At 58.3% G+C, this 15,056-nt stretch overlaps 1 protein-coding gene across 10 annotated transcripts in view; it reads left to right on the top strand.

The window, feature by feature from the left end:
* The window catches only part of SHANK2 (SH3 and multiple ankyrin repeat domains 2), a 552,759-nt gene that overhangs the window by 208,190 nt on the left and 329,513 nt on the right, over positions 1-15,056 (top strand). For 9 of the 10 annotated variants that reach the window (XM_059932287.1, XM_059932286.1, XM_059932284.1 and 6 more), the window contains 2 exons: positions 1,779-1,845; positions 2,254-2,424. In XM_059932287.1, coding sequence (XP_059788270.1) covers positions 1,779-1,845; positions 2,254-2,424 — 238 coding nt within the window. The remainder of the gene's footprint in view (positions 1-1,778; positions 1,846-2,253; positions 2,425-15,056) is intronic. The other variant, XM_059932289.1, reaches the window with a different exon arrangement.

Genomic DNA, 15,056 nt, shown 5'->3' with positions numbered 1-15,056 from the left:
GTTCTAACCCTGCCCCTGAAATGGCCTTTGCTTTCCATCCCCACGGCCCCCGGCTGGTGTGGACAGGGGCTTCCACGGCTCCCCTGCCATTAGCAGGCCGGGGAGGGGGCTGGATTTGGCTACGGGCTGCTCCTGTCGGTGGCATCCTTGGAGGACACCTAGCATTGGGTGGGGCCCAAGAGTTGAAATCAATGTCACTTCCAAGGACAGGAGCCTGGGGTCCCTGGGTCTCCGTAGCGCCGCAGCCCCCGGCCCCCATGTGAAGCTGTATCAATCAGGGTTCTCCAGGGAAACAGAGCTGGCAGGATGGAGATATATATATATGTATATATATATTTAAGAGGTTGCTTGTAAGGAGTTGGCTCCCAGGACTGTGGGAGCCGGCAGGTCTGCAGTCGGAAGGGCAGGCTGGGAACGCAGGCAGGAGCTGGTGCTACAAATTGAGGCAGAATTTCTCCTCTAGGAAATCTCAGTTTGTGCTCTGAAGGCCTCCAGAGGACTGGGGAAGGCCCACCCACATCATCACTGAAAATTGACTGACGGTCCATGTGTGTGTCTGCAGGCTGGCATCTGAACGCCCGATTCATTTGAGGGTGGAGACGGCTGCCCCCGGGCCCACCAGGTCTCCCCGTCTGGGGCACAGAGAGCCCTGCCCATGGGGGCTCTGGTTCAGGTCTCCCCAGGAGCCCCAGGCCACTCCAGGGGACTTTGGCTTCGCCTGTCTGGCTGCCACAGTGCATCAGGGACCACGTGGCCTCTTTACTTTAGTCAGTGCATCTGTAGGGCTCAAGTTGGACCGTTTCCTGTAGGTGCTGGTTTCGTTGCCATGCACAGGTGCATGGGTGGAGTTTTTTTCTGCTTGAGTGAAAACCAGTGAACAGCTTTGAATGCTTTTTCGAGATTTCCCCCTCCCTCCAGTTATGGGGACCAATCAGAGGAATAGATTCCCCCCCAGGGGAGGGTGTAGGGACCAGTTGGGCTTGGTGGGAACGCAGGACGTGGTCCATGGGAGTTTCCAGGCTCAGCCCCTTGAACTGCCCCCGCTGTGGCCTCCTGGGCCGAGGACTGTCTCACGTAGATTCTCACAGAATGACGGCCTCGCTGTCGAAGAACGCCCAGGGGCCTAGAGAGGGGCAAAGTGGGAAGTTGTGCCTCTGCGTGGGACCGATGGGTGTTGTAGCTGCCATTTTAGCAGTTACGATTGGTCCACACCATGGATGGGCCTTGAGGGCACTATGCTGTCTGAAATCAGACAGAGAAAGACAAATACTCTATGATCTCACTTCGAGTGGAATCTAAACCAAACTCATAGAAAAAGGTATCAAATCTGTGGTTCCCAGAGGCAGGGGGTGGGGGAAGTGGGTGAAGGTGGTCCAAAGTTGGACTTCCAGTTACAAGATAAATTAGCCTGGGGATGTCACATTCAGCACGATGGTTACAGGTAATGCTGCTGTGTGGTACACGTGAAGGTTGCTAAGACAGTAGATCCCCCATGTTCTCATCACAAAGAAAAAAAATTTTTGGAACCATATGAGGTGATGGACCTGAACTAAACTTAATGTGGTCATCATTTCGCAAACTATGTTAAGTCAAGTCATTATGCCGTACACCTTCAACTTAGTGCTGGGTATCAACGGTATCTCAATAAACCGGAAAAAAGGGAGTATCTCTTGTTTTTCAAAAAGGAAGTTCTGTTTGGGCTCATTCTGCTGTCAGGCCGTCAGGATGTGGAAGAGTGTCCTGCACTCGGCGCTTTAACGTGATTCTCTCTCTTGCAGGTGGCGATCATAGCTGGTAACTTCGAGCTGGCTGAGTACATCAAGAACCACAAGGAAACCGACATCGGTGAGTAGGCCGGTGGCGAATGAACTGTGAGGGGTTCCGTTTGATTGGTCGCCTCGTTAGATTGGTTCAGAGTCTGCTTTTAGCAAAACTTCACGGAAAGCAGAGTGCTGGCATCTTCCCCGCCTCTGTTGCTCCGGTTTCGTAACTCTTGGCGGGGTTGGGGTAAGGAAAACCTTAGCCGTCAGGCGAGGACACCGGCAGTAGCCGCAAGGCATTGCTCGCCGTCCAGAGAACCAGATCACTTTGCAACTCATGGAGACGGGCTTATGGGAAGACTCTGTAACGTGCATGATTCCATTCAAAGTGAGAGATGGCAACGACATGAAGCAGGAAAGAGCCAGGGGCGTCCCCTCCCCTCCCTCCTCTGCATCCCTCCCACTGTCTGCTGATGACCACTCCCCTTTCTAGTACCCCTCGTGCCAACCAGGAGGACTGTCTCTGGGGCTCCTCCCCTCTCCCATCGCCCTGCCGGCGGCTGGGCCCAGTCTTGCATCTTGGAAGAGCCCGCTGGCCTGTTTCCTCCAGCCCCGGGCTTACACAGGACATGCAGCGGGGAGCAGTCCTACTGGACCAGCAGCGGTGAGATTTCAAGATGGTGCCATCCCATCGGGGGGGGTGGGGGGGCAGCGGGGCTCCAGGGCGCCTGGAGAAGTAGCCAGATGGCGTCTGTGTCTTGTTGCCTGTGCCCCTCACCCTGAGTTTGGGGCTGGGGGCGAGCGATTCCGTGTGTTTGGCTGTCCAGTCTTTGCCGTGTCGAGTGTCTGGCGGGCGCCCGCCTGCCCCTGAGAATCGCACAAGGATGCGGAGCTGGATGCCTGCTTGCCTCATCCGGTCCCCTGGGCCGAGCATCGGGGCCCCCCAGAGGCTGCGCCCGATGCTGACGCGAGCCCTCCCGCGAGCCGGGGCGGACCTCCTAATTGCTCTGAGATCCGGGCCTCTGCCACGGCCACATCAGCATCTTCCTAAGCACATTGTGCAGATGGGCGAGTTCACGTCCGCAAAGTGCTTCAGGAAATGAACTGAGCTCTCCAACTCTAACCACCACCCCCCTAAGATGAGAGAGCGGTACAGTCAGACAGGGTTGGCTTGAGGTCTAAAAATACTGGTTCCTGTGAAGGGAATGGGAACTCTGTTGAGCAGGGGCAGGCATCCAAGAAGACAGGTGTGCAGGCCCCAAGCATGACCGCGGGATGGTTAATGGCCCCAAGGACCCCTGGATCTCCGAGTTTCTGCGATGGTGACAAACTTGGGGCTACCTACCCTCGTTGTTTTCACTTTCCCTTGCCTGGGGCCCGCACGCCAGGGGGAGGCGTGAAGTGGTTTCCTTACCCAGCCGTCGGAAGGGAGCCGAGAGAAACTAGGGACTCCACCCCCTGCCCCCAAGCCCTGCCCTACACATTCATACCCCTCCCCACCCCAGCCATGAACCCATCCTGCTCAAAAAGTGCCCATGTTAAAACCCAGGTCGGGGAGGTTCCTGGCTTGTCTCTCCCATTTCCTATCTGGGATGCAAACACCTCTCTACAAACAGGTTTTCTTATTATAAAAATAATACCTGTTTGTTGGGTGAACACATTTTAATCACCACTCACCCGCTCGAATCAATGATTTCTTTAAACTGTAAAGGGCTTGCCCTGTCGAGAGATGGGGTAGTCACGGTGGGCACGAGTGACTTCCGTGGGTCATGGTGCGGAGGTTGAGATTTGAGGTCTGCCTGCTGTACCTTTGTAGACGCCCTGGGGCTCAGTGAGGATGTGGGGTGGCTTCTCCTATCAATCCATGCCCCTCGTTACCTGTGCCGTGGGCTTTCCCTGGCGTGTCCCGAAGGGAAAGGATAGTACGGAAAATCTGCTTCCCTGCCGGGTCCTTTCAGCATCTCCAAGGAAGGGGAAAAAAGAGTCCTCTGCTTTCCTCTGGGTCGTCTGACTCAGCATCTGTGATCGTGAACTAGCAAACTGTGCCGTTTAAGTGGATTCTATTGAAAATTTCACAGAGAGGCGATGAAGGGCACGGAAGCTGTGGGTCCCTCGTGGGTGCAGATGTCACTCAATGCATTCATTCTCAGACGCACAGTAAATCCATCCTAAGATCTCGATCCAGCGTCGTGTTAACTAAACCTCGAGGTTTGAACCCGGTTGTTTGCTCTGTGCCCTGAGGCCCCCCCAGCTTTGCATCTCCCCTCGTTACCGGCGAGGCTGGTTGCTGGGTGTGGCGGGGGGGAGGGTCTGGCGCTGTCCCACCCCCCCGTGTGAGTCTGGCTAAGTCCCGCGTGCGGGTCGGTGCCTGCCATCTCAGAAAGCCGCCCTGCCCCTGGGGGAAGGAATAAGCCCAGGGAAACAGCCAACCCTTTCTGAGCCTGCGAGCCCAGCATCCCATGCTCCTCCAAGGATGCGGTCGCTGTCTGCGTGTGACCAAGGACGAAGCTGACATGGGACATGGCACTTGGGTTGAGTTCCCCCAGAAGCAGACCTTGAGGCAAGGATTTGAGGGAAGTGGTTTGCCGTGGAGGTGGTGCCAGGCGGCAGCGGTGGGAGCACGGAGAGTAAGTCTAGAAGGGACAGGACGCCAGCTCAGGTGCCTTAACGAGGAGGTACCGCAGGCACCCGAGACCCAGTCCCATCAGGACCTCCGGGGGGGTCGCGGGAGCGCACCTTGGCCTTGTCTCACCCCAGGGGCGAGGTGACTTGTATATTTACCCACCCGGTCAAGTTCCTGTTAGTTCAGGCCTGCTCCGTGCCAGGGAGGACCCTCCTCGGGGAGACGCAGGTGCCCGTAGGGGCAAGTGGCCCATGTACCCGGCGCACTGAGTGCCAGTGGGTGTGGGCAGGGCTCCAGTGGCATCTCCCAGGCGGGACTCTCCCAGAACCACGTGGTAGAGTGATTGGCTGGGCCAGGCCTTGAAGCCAGGCTCACATGACTCTGGGGGGCTCTGGGCTCTCCACCACCAGTCTCCCTGCCTCCCTGTGAGCCTAGAACAGGGGGCTGGCACTCCAGGGCTTCAGGCAGCAACACAGGCTTGGGCAGGGGCGGTTGGGGGTCTTCACACAGGCTGGCGCTGGAACCGGGGCTGGACGCGTGGGTGGAGGGAGGGAGAGGGAAGAAGAGGGTTCTTGGGTCCCAGACCGCTGACAGGGGATGGTCCCACAGGAAGTTCTCCTCTGGGCCTCCTGGTTCAGGCTCAGCGCTCTGTGGCGGCCAGAGTTGAGCATCTCTCCGCCGAACTCTGCTCCCCAGGTGGGCTGAGAGGGCAGGGGCAGGGGAGGAGGAGGACACTTCGGCGGCAGCGTGAGGCTGGGCCTGGGGGCTGCAGAGGGGTCATCCGAGAATCAGTAGGATTAGGACTGAGGTACGGGCCCTGCAGACCAGCAGCCCCGAGCTGTGCCGTCAGGACGACCCCGGAAAAGGCTTCGCGGCTCAGGCAGGCCTCTCACCGCCCGTGGGTGGGTTTTCAGGGGGGAAATCCTGCCCTAGAGCCTCCCTGTCTTCATCCAAGGCCCAGGTTAAGCCCTCACCTACGGAGCCCATTGTTTTCTCTCCTAGTCCTGATTCCTCCCTGGCTTCCACATTTAGTTTTCACATTTCAAAGAGAAATGTCGAGCCCGGTGCTTCTCTCCCGCTGTGACATATTCAAGGGCACCGGGACCGCTTCTCCCCTGCGGGGTCAGGGTCCTCAGGAGGCCTCGCCGAGGAAGGACACGGCCTGCAAGCTGTTCTCTGGAGGGGGGACAGAGAACAGGAGGCAGGAGGACAAGCTTTGGGGGTAGAGCCACCTCCGTGCGGCGACCGAAGGCAAGAGTTCTGACGGGAAAAACCTCAGAAGTCATTGGTCCAGAACTCCGACACCCCTGCCCCCCAGTTCGTTCCAGTCTCGAGGAGAATTCACGCCTCCCGGGAAAGGCGGAGGCAGCCTTTCTCCCCGCTGTGCTGTGCTTGAACACCCCTGGAAGGCCTGGGAGGAGGTGAACTGGCAAGTTCCTAAGGGGCCTCCTCTTTCCCCTCCGCCGCCGTCTTTCCAGGAGCATTTCTTGGTGCATTCTCTCCCCTTGGGCCCCCTGCTCATCTGGGGCTTCGGAAACATTCGTTTGTCCCAGGCCTGGCCCTTTAGGAGCTGATGACACAGAGGGCGATGTCCTCCTTGCCTCCCTGCCCCCGGGGTTCAGGAGTTCGTTGAAAGGACCGCAGACCCCGGACCTTCCAAACCGGCAACTGCCCATCAACCGCTCTCCCAGGGAGAACGGCGCACGTCTGCTCAGAAAAGCAGCTCCCCACCTCTGTGATTGTTGCATGCACCCCGCTTCCCCCACGTCCCAGTCCCCAGCCACCTCGGCTGCTTTTTCGTCCCCCACCCCAGCGAGCCTTCTGTGTTTCTGGCAGTCGATCCCCTAGATGGGGAGTTCTTTCCTGTTCCTGACTGTTCTTGACGCGCCGACAGAAACCCTCCGAGGCTCCCCAGTGGCCGGCAGCACGTGCCAGGTGTGGGTGCCCCTGGGGAGCTTGTGTAGAAAGCAGGTGCTCAGAGCAGCCCCTCCCCACCGAGAACCTGACCCAGGAGGTCTGGGGTGGCCCCCTGCCATCGCCGTTTTCCATCCTCCAGCAGTTCTGACGCTGGACATCTGAGCCCCAGTCTACCTCTGCTTCCCGGGACCCTCCAGGCCTGCCTGCCCTGCCCCCATCTCTGGTGGGCTTGCACAGAACACGAGGATGGGGCTGCCATAACAAAATGCCACCAACTGGGTGGCTTCAAACAGCCGAAATGTATTCTCTCGCGGTTCTGGAGGCTGGAAGTCCAAAGTCAAGGTGTCGGCAGGGCTGTTTGCCTCTGGATGCTCCAGGTCAGGTTCCTTCCTCGCCTCTCTCCCAGCTCCTGATGGTAGCTGCCAGTGCTTGGCATTCCTGGGGCCAAGGAGATGCCTCCCTGCTCCTTCACACCGCCTTCCTCTCTGCCGTGTCCCAGATCTCCTCTGCTTCCTCTGGTAAAGCCATCAGCCTCTATATTGTGGGCCCACCTGAAATCCGGGACCATCTCTTCTTGAGATCCTGAGACTAATTACATCTGCAAAGACCCTGCTTCCAAATAAGGTCCCGATGATAGGATCCAGGGATTAGGACTCGGACACGTCTTTTGGGGGCTGCCATCAACCCCCCGGAGGGCACTCACATTGCTGTATGACTGTCACTCTGGGCTGTTACAGCGCCTGGCGCACAGTGGGGCCTCAGTAAATGTCCGCTGAATGAGTGACCCCCTCCCCCGCCGGTGTTCCCACTCCGCATTCAGCCCCTCCCCGCCCGCTCTTCTTGACATAAAATCCCGATTTCCCGGCACCTGGAGTGGGGTGTCAAGGAGCCGAGCCCTTGTGGGCAGATCGATTCCTGGCTTGGATGTGTTTGCCAGAGTGGAATGTTCTCTGCCCCCCAAGCATCGTCAGAGGCGGGGGCACGGGGCAGTGGGTGGCGCTGGGGGCAGTGCTCTCCGCCCACACAGCAGGTCTTCCTGGGGCCACATGAGATTGGGGGTCTCCAGTTGGTCGTGTGTGAGGCTCCCTGGCCACATGGCTTTTCCGCTCCAGCTTCTGTGGCTTGGCTTCCCTGACCCCCTGTGACCTGGGAGGGTGCTGTCAGAGTCTTTCTTGGTCAGGGCTATCTTTCGTCTGCCCCCCCCCCCCCCCGGACTCTTGAGTGGTAGGTGTCTGGTATGATTGCTGGGGAACTTCACAGGCCGTTTGCCTCTTGTTGCAGCCTCAGGAATCACGGTTGGGGTGCTGGAGAGGGATGGGGCGGGGGCCGTGTTTCTACCTTATGATCTTCAGCAAAATTTGACTTATAAGCTGTACCACAGCGTAGCAGCGATCCAGAGGAATGGGGACTCACGTCCTGTATCTGGGGCTGCTGGCTCTTGCCTCTGTCAGGAGGTGCCCGTGGTGCTTGCTAGCAGGCTTGTGTTTATCAGATATTCAGTGGGGCTCAGTGGGGGCTGGGACACCATTCTGGAGAACACAGCTCCACACGTCAGGATCCTGAACTCAGAGGAAATGAAGGTAAGACTCACCTTTGCCTAAATCGTGTTGGGTTGCATTTCTGAAGGTAAACATGGTGGAAGGATCCCCCGGATTCCAAGTTAGGCGTGGGGTTGATTTTGGTGTTCAGAGTGAGCACATTGAAATGCTACACATTTTCCTGACTTTCTGCATGCAGCCTAATCAATGGGATGCCTTTCTGAAAAAGTCCCTTTAACGGCTCGAATATCCCCCCGCCTCAAGCCACCTTCGTGGAGCCAGCCCTCGTTTTCCAGACACAAAAGTGCCCCGCCGAGAAATCAGGGCACTGAGCAAGCTCCGCTGTGGCTCTAGGGGAAGACGCTAACCGTATTGAAACACAGGAGGTGATTCGTGGGCCCTCCGAGGTCTGTAGAATCCGGAAGTGGATCCAGCTCGCCGTGTAGATAGAACCCTATCCCTTTAAAAGAGAGATTGCATCTTGTCGTGAAGCGTTCTGTTCACAGCCCGGCCAGCATGTATGTTGCTGCTCACCGGAGCTGTGGTTCATTTTTTTTTTTTTTTTTTTAAACTCCCTTCCTCTTTAAAAAAATTAAACGTGACCTCCATTTGGTTATCTCATTTGCTTACTCAGAGAAAGTGATGGTTTAAAAGCGAGCGTGAATACCCAAGTTAATCTTGCTTGTTGTCATCCATTGCTGAGCTGCGGCTGAATCCATGAGCCCAGCAGGTCTTAAAAGCTTTTGCCATCGAGCATTTGCGATGGCTTCTGTAGGATGGAGGTCCCCCAAAGCAAGGCTGTTGGGGAGCTGGGGAGCTCGAATCCGAAATAGTCATGCAAAGATTAAGCATGTTGCAAGCTGATGAGCTTTGGACTGGGATAACCTATTTTTTACCACCTTTGTTATTTTTGTTTTTGCCTGGCTCTGTGGGGAGATGCAGTGTCAGATGGATTAAATGACATGGGTTGTTCTTCTTCAGCGGAACAAGGTTTGTTTTCCTATATCTTGTCCTTCCGCAGCTACGGGGAGAGAAGCGAGAGGTTTTGCTTTTTTTAAATGAAGTCCATTGAGCTGATGTGTGAGTTTGGGTGTCTGACGAGCCGCCCAAGGATCGCTTGGATACTGTTGCTAGGTTTCGAGACGGAGTGGCTATGTAATTACGTTTTAGTTATGTATAGATGATGAAGAGAGGGAGGTGTTTTCAAACAGATTTCTTAATGCATTATTCTTGGGGGGGGGGCGGTGTGTGTGTGTTTATGTGTGAGAATGTAACATCTGTGCTGATACGGAGCCATGATGCTTTAAAAAATAATAATAATACCTGCTTGGTAGCTATTCACCTGCTGTGAAATAAAATAGATCCGATTTGAAAGCAGCATTCAGATTTCCTGGCATTTGGACTGTAAAATATGCTACTTACCATGAAACGTAGCAATGATATTAAGTGTGCACGGCACCCTTTGTTTGCATGCAGAGCCGGCAGGTCCTGGGGAAAACCCACCGTTCTAACCTGCTTCATGTCATCAGATTGGCTCGTTTGGGGTCGGCACTGCCGAGTCTTCCCCTTGTGAGCTTACAGAACGAGCCTTCCCAAGGAAAGCTGGGCTAGTTTGTTCCCTAGAATGATGCGGCCCTCACAGCTGTTGCCTGGACGCCCAGAGAGTATTTTCAAGGCAAGTTGCTGAGGGAGGGAGGCGTGCTAGAGCCCCAGCAGACGGAGCAGCCTGAGCAGATGCGAGCAGCCCGCTGTCGCCCCGTCACGGCTGATTCTGCTCCCGTGTCACCGCCCTCTCGGGACCGAGGGAGCTGTGCGGTGCGTGTGGGCCACCCGTGCCGGATGCCTCGTCCAGCCGAGTGCGCGCGGCTCCCTCCTTGCCGTGTCCGGTGCCGCCAGCCCCCCTCTTCTGTGTGCCGCCCGGGGTCTCCATCGTCCCGCTCTGGGTGTGCGGTCATGTGCTCGCTGCTGTAGCTCCCCTCCCCTCCCCCAGGCATAGCTGTCTCCGAGTTTATCCCCAAATCCTGGAACATAGCTGATGCCCCGGGGCGCAAGCTAAGGTGATGCCCGTTTGTGACCCCGCACGAGGGTTGCTCTTGTGTTCTGTCGGGATGGCCGACTCCCAGCCCTGGTGTCCGGTGAGTGTCCACTGGGGATCCACGGTGGCCTTGGTCTGTCCCAGATGCTCTGTTCACTGGACTCCCGGGGACACTCGTCGTCTTGGTCCCGAGAGGGTGCAGCAGCGGCCGTGAGGCCTTGACCCCCTGTGCCCGGTGTGTTTCCCCTGCTTTGTCGTTATTGCCCGTGTTCTGCCCCTGGGGCTCTCCCTGGCCCCTTCACATGCATGCGGCCTTGGAACGCTGCCTGGTGGAGGCCCGGGCTGGGGACGCGTCCTCCAAGGTGTCCCCGGCTGTGATGGCCCCCCGTGCAGGGGATGTGCGTGGCTGCCGGAGCACGTGTCCCACCAGAGGTGCTCAGAGGATCCGCCCACCTCTGTCTGCACACTTCTGCTCCTCCCCGTCCTCTGGGTTGAACTGGTCCCCAGACCTGAGCCTTTCTCGGCTATTTGTTTCCCGCTCCTGTGCAGTTTGGGCCCCTGGGGAAGACCCCTCCCCGACTCCATCCCCTGTGGACAAGCGGGAGCCCCAGAGACCCCCCCCCCATCTCCCCCCGGCCTTAACCACACATTCTCTGCACAACTGCCTTCAAGGTGAGCACCTGCCCGTGCCGTGTCTCTCGAGCACCTCAGGCCCCAGCGCGTTTTATAACCATTATCGCGTAGCACCGCCTTCATTGTCCGAGAGTGAGATTCATAGAGAACGTAACCTAACACACACATGGAATTTTTAAAAATCGGCGTAACATCCTAACTGTCCTGTAAGGAACGGAAGGCAGAGAGGGATGGGCGGGGAGGTGGCCTGCGCGTCCGCGAGAGGGTGTCCCACGCAGCAGGGCCTAGGCCAGAGGTGGGCGCTCTTCCCCTCCAAGCGCACTCAGCCTCACGTCCCTGAGCGCCTCGGGCAGCTGTGACACCAGGAGGGCCCGCCAGCCACCGGTGCCGCGGTTTCCCGAAATCGTGAGCTGTGCTTGGCAAAGTTCCGGACCAAACACCACGAACGCTCTTCCACTTACGTAGCAGCTGCATTTCCGGAGAACTCAGTGAATATCCGTGCAGAAGGCAGTGTGTCTGTTGAGTCGGGGTGGGCGGGAGGTTATGCTCAGATAAGCAGGCTTTGCGTCTCTACGAACGTCTGGAGGGTCACTCACAACTCATTGACTGTCGCACGACTGCTGGACATTTAGGGAGTCTGGCCCCTGCCCACCCCCTGTGACAAGTACCCCCTCCCCCGACCAACTACGGGAACGCCCCCCAAGGCCCCTGCAGCAGGGTGGACACCGGCCCGTGTGGGAGCCATAGCTGCGGTCCTGACGGGGTGGTCCCGGGCACAGGTGGAAGGCACCCCCGGACTGCAGGCCGCTGCACCTCTGCATTCCCTCTCCAGGGGGGCTCCTCTCCGACCCCGAGCACCCACTGTATCTGATCCTCGGGCCTGCTTCCAAGACCCGGCCTCTGAGCCCGTGTCCTGGGACACACGTCTCAGCCCAGGCCCATCCTTTCCTTTCTCTGAGGCCGTGCTCAGACCCAGCGGAAGTGGGTCCGAGAGCGGGAAGGAGTGAGTGAGTGCCCTAGGGTCCCTGGCTGTGCCACTCACCCTGCTTCCTGCAGCTCTGCTGGGCCTCCCCTCCCCTCTCCCGGCCCCCGGGTCCTCTCGGCCGGGCTCTGGCTTTTCTCCACCCGACGCCATTCTTCTCCCGCCGTGACTGTCCTCCTGGTGGACATCGTGTCCCAGCTGAAGGGCTGGACTTTTGGTGGTCGATTCCCTGCAGGTGGAGAATGTCTATGCCTGTGGGAGGGAGTGGGGAGGGGCTGAAGCCAGCGTTAGGGGCAGCGAACCCCAATGGGCCGTAGAGTCGGGATGGCTCCTTGGAGGAGGAGGCAACAGGCTGTCTTGCTCTGAACAGCGGAAACAGTTAGTGCTGTGTCGGTGCCCTTTCATGCCTGGATCGCGCTCACTGCTTTTGTTCGATCCCTGCCAGCGAGGTGGCACTGTCGCTGTCCCCATTTCACAGATGAGGAGAGTGAGGCTCCCAGACTCAGAAATGCGTTCCACGTCGAGGTCACAGGGAGCTGGGGTTTGGACCGAGCCACCCTTAGCTGCCACGATGCTGTCCTTGACCCTTTGTGCATCCTGGACCCTCCCTCCCCCCTCCCGAGTTTGTTGCTCCCCCCGCTCACCGGCAGTCCTGCCTCCTGGGGGGTCGGCAGGCAGCTCCCCAAGGCTGCGCACAGAGGAGCACTTCCCCGCGGACAAGCCGCCACCTTCCAGCAGGGCTCCGAGGGCACCCGTCCTTCCCCCACCCCCAGTGCTCTTGGCTGATTTTACCAGCACCTTCTGGGTTCTGCCTGCAGAGCCCATGCCCCCTGTGCACCCACCAGCCCAGTTGCCCTGGCCCCGGTCTGTCTCCTGTTGACACCAGGTCAACGGGAGCTGGTGCAGGCTCCCGTCCCAGAGCCGGCACAGCGGTGACGGGACCTTCCAAGGAGAGCAGCCCTTGGCCAATTCCAGCCTGGGCTCTTTATCTGAGCCATTTCATCCAGGAAAACCGGTTTCCATGCTGCTCCGAGATGTGCCTTAACGAGTGGCCTGTAGGACGAGGAACAGTGGTACTTACCTCTGGCTCACCCAGCACCTCTCCACCTGCTCGTCCCTCAGGATCCCTTCCTCTTCCTTCCCCTCGACCACCTCCCCCTCCCCCTCCTCCTCCATGCTGGCTGACCTGTGCCCTAACTCTGGTCCTCAGTATGTCCCTCTAGGGGGTGGTTTTCAAACTCTGCTTTAGCACTAGTGAGTTAAGTGCATCTGTGTCACAGACGAAGGATCCAGTACAGCCGAAGGAGACCAGGGCTCTGGAACGCACTGCCCACCCTTAATTCCCACGTCTGGGGAGAAGGTCTAGTGGGACCTCCTGACAAGAGGACAGGCCAGGCTCCTCGGAGAGTCACCTCTGCCTTAAGGTTTGCACGCGCCCTCCCCCCGCAGTCTTCATGGTGACAGCTGTAGAAGGTCGGGGTGTTTTCGGAAGTAGTTGTCTTTTGAGGGGGTGACAGTTGGTGACCCCAGGGAAACCCAGACTCAGAACGTGAAGGAGTCCAGAGGAACCTTACAGACGCCTCCAGAAACCCAGGCCGCCCCCAGGAGGTCCCGTGCCTGGCCTGAGTTGGGGGGCGGGGACGAGAAGCCTCCTTCCCAGCAGGATGCCCGTCATCAGGAAGCAGTGGGACCCCGACCCGGGGCCCCACGTTCTGGGGACGGGAACCTGTGATTCAGAGAGCCAGGGCTCCCACGAGGCTGCTCCGCTCGGTCAGTGGCACCAGGAGCTGCATCTTTTCACCCCAGCCCGGGGCACTCCCTGTGGGGTCAAAGGACCAGCCAGAGCAGATGGCCCTCGGCTCCCCCAGGCACGCACCCCCAGGCCGCACTAGGAAGACCCGTCCACCTCCAGGTGGAAATTCCTCGATGCCGCCCACCTGGGCCGCTTCCACGCGGCGCAGACGGCTGCTGGCCCACCCACCTGCGGCCCTCTGTCCACCCACCCCCTTTCCCAGGGCACCTTTGCCGCCTCCGTGGGTCACCCCCGCCTGCCCCGTGGTTCTCCCAGCAGGGGCCCTACCCTGCCACGTTTTCTCCCGTTTGCAGGATTCCCTTCTGCATTCAGAGTAGAAGCTTATTTCCCAGAAATCGGGGTGCACGGTCCCCTGGGCTCTATGGGGTGCTCCCGAGACCAGGCTTTGGACCACTCCCCGTCCTTTACCACCGTAGCGAGAGTGCTGTGTCCCATCTGGGCTCTGCTCTGACCCCTCACCTACGACCTTCCGTTGTAGGGTCCCTGACTCACCAAGCCTCGGAGCGACTACAGGACCCCAGACAAGGTCCCCGTCAGGCTGGTGTCCTGATGCCAGGAGAGGGGGTCCCTCCCCTGGTGTCCTGCTTTTAAGGACCCATCCGTTCTCAGCAAGCCTGGCAAAGCCCCACGTGGCCTTTAGGGAAAACACACACACCCCGGAATTTCTGGACTTTGTGGCGTAGAACCACCTGGAGGGTGCACATCTCAACTATGTCAGGAAACAGGCACAGGAAGCTTCCTTGTCGGGAAGGCGCGAAGGCGGCTGGGTAGTGGGACCAGAAGAAACATTAGGCCAAGTGCCAGGAGGACATGGGTTCCAGCTGGACTCATCTGTGGGACCTTGGGGGAGCCCCAGTGTCTCTCCCGGTCTCAGCAGCCACTGCAGGCGTGAGCGCTGTCTCCACTCTGTCCCACGGCTGCACTGGGGGCTCTTTTATGATTAGGGCTGAGCCCAAATTCAAACAGAGAGAACTAAGTGTCTTGTCTTGAAGTTCTTCGTGGCTTTGCAAGTGTTTGATCTCATACGCAGGCTGAGGGCTTAGAAGACTGTGTGGGGTAGAATTCGACTGAATGCAGAAAAAGGTTTCTATTCTGGGTTTAATGAGAGGGAGTGGAAAGACGCTTGAGGTGGCTTTCGAGAAGGAAGAATTGTCCACATGGGCACAGAAGCGGTGCCGATTTTAGCCAGGCTAGAAGGGACACATTGATGCTAAGGGAGCATCAGGTGGTCAGAAGGGAGGCCGAAGAAGAGAAAATCATCCTGTCTTGGCTCATGGGGTGATGAGTGTCAAGTTCTCAGTCATCCGGGTCCAGGCACAAAACAGACATCAATTTACACTCATCCCTGGGGCCATTGGCCACACGGGGTGCCCTGACCAAGGAGGCCACCCAGATGGGGGCGTCCAGGAAAAGGACGATAAGTAGACCCAGAAAGCGTTTTCCTTCCCCTGGACCAGAACTTTGGGAAGTCCACGGGGGTCCTCCGCGGGAGAGCTGGGAAGGGAAGTCTGGACAAATACCACGGCCTGGAGGGGCAGGGTGCGGCCAGAGCTGGGCTGAGGGCAGGGAACCAGCCCTTCCCTTAAATCGCGGTGCCATCATTCGTTGTTGGCCGATGGCCGGTTCTAGGTTCTGTGGTCACCCTGCAGCCAGCGGGGTGGGGAAGGATGCTGCACCAGAGAAAGGACCAGAGAAGGGCAGGTGCCAAGTGCTGGTGAGCACAGTAGGCGGTTCCTACAGAAATTTGGCTCAGGC

This window comes from Balaenoptera ricei, chromosome 8 (assembly GCF_028023285.1).
Source record: "Balaenoptera ricei isolate mBalRic1 chromosome 8, mBalRic1.hap2, whole genome shotgun sequence".
Lineage (NCBI taxonomy): Eukaryota > Metazoa > Chordata > Mammalia > Artiodactyla > Balaenopteridae > Balaenoptera > Balaenoptera ricei.
This window is presented reverse-complemented; position numbering and strand designations above follow the sequence as displayed.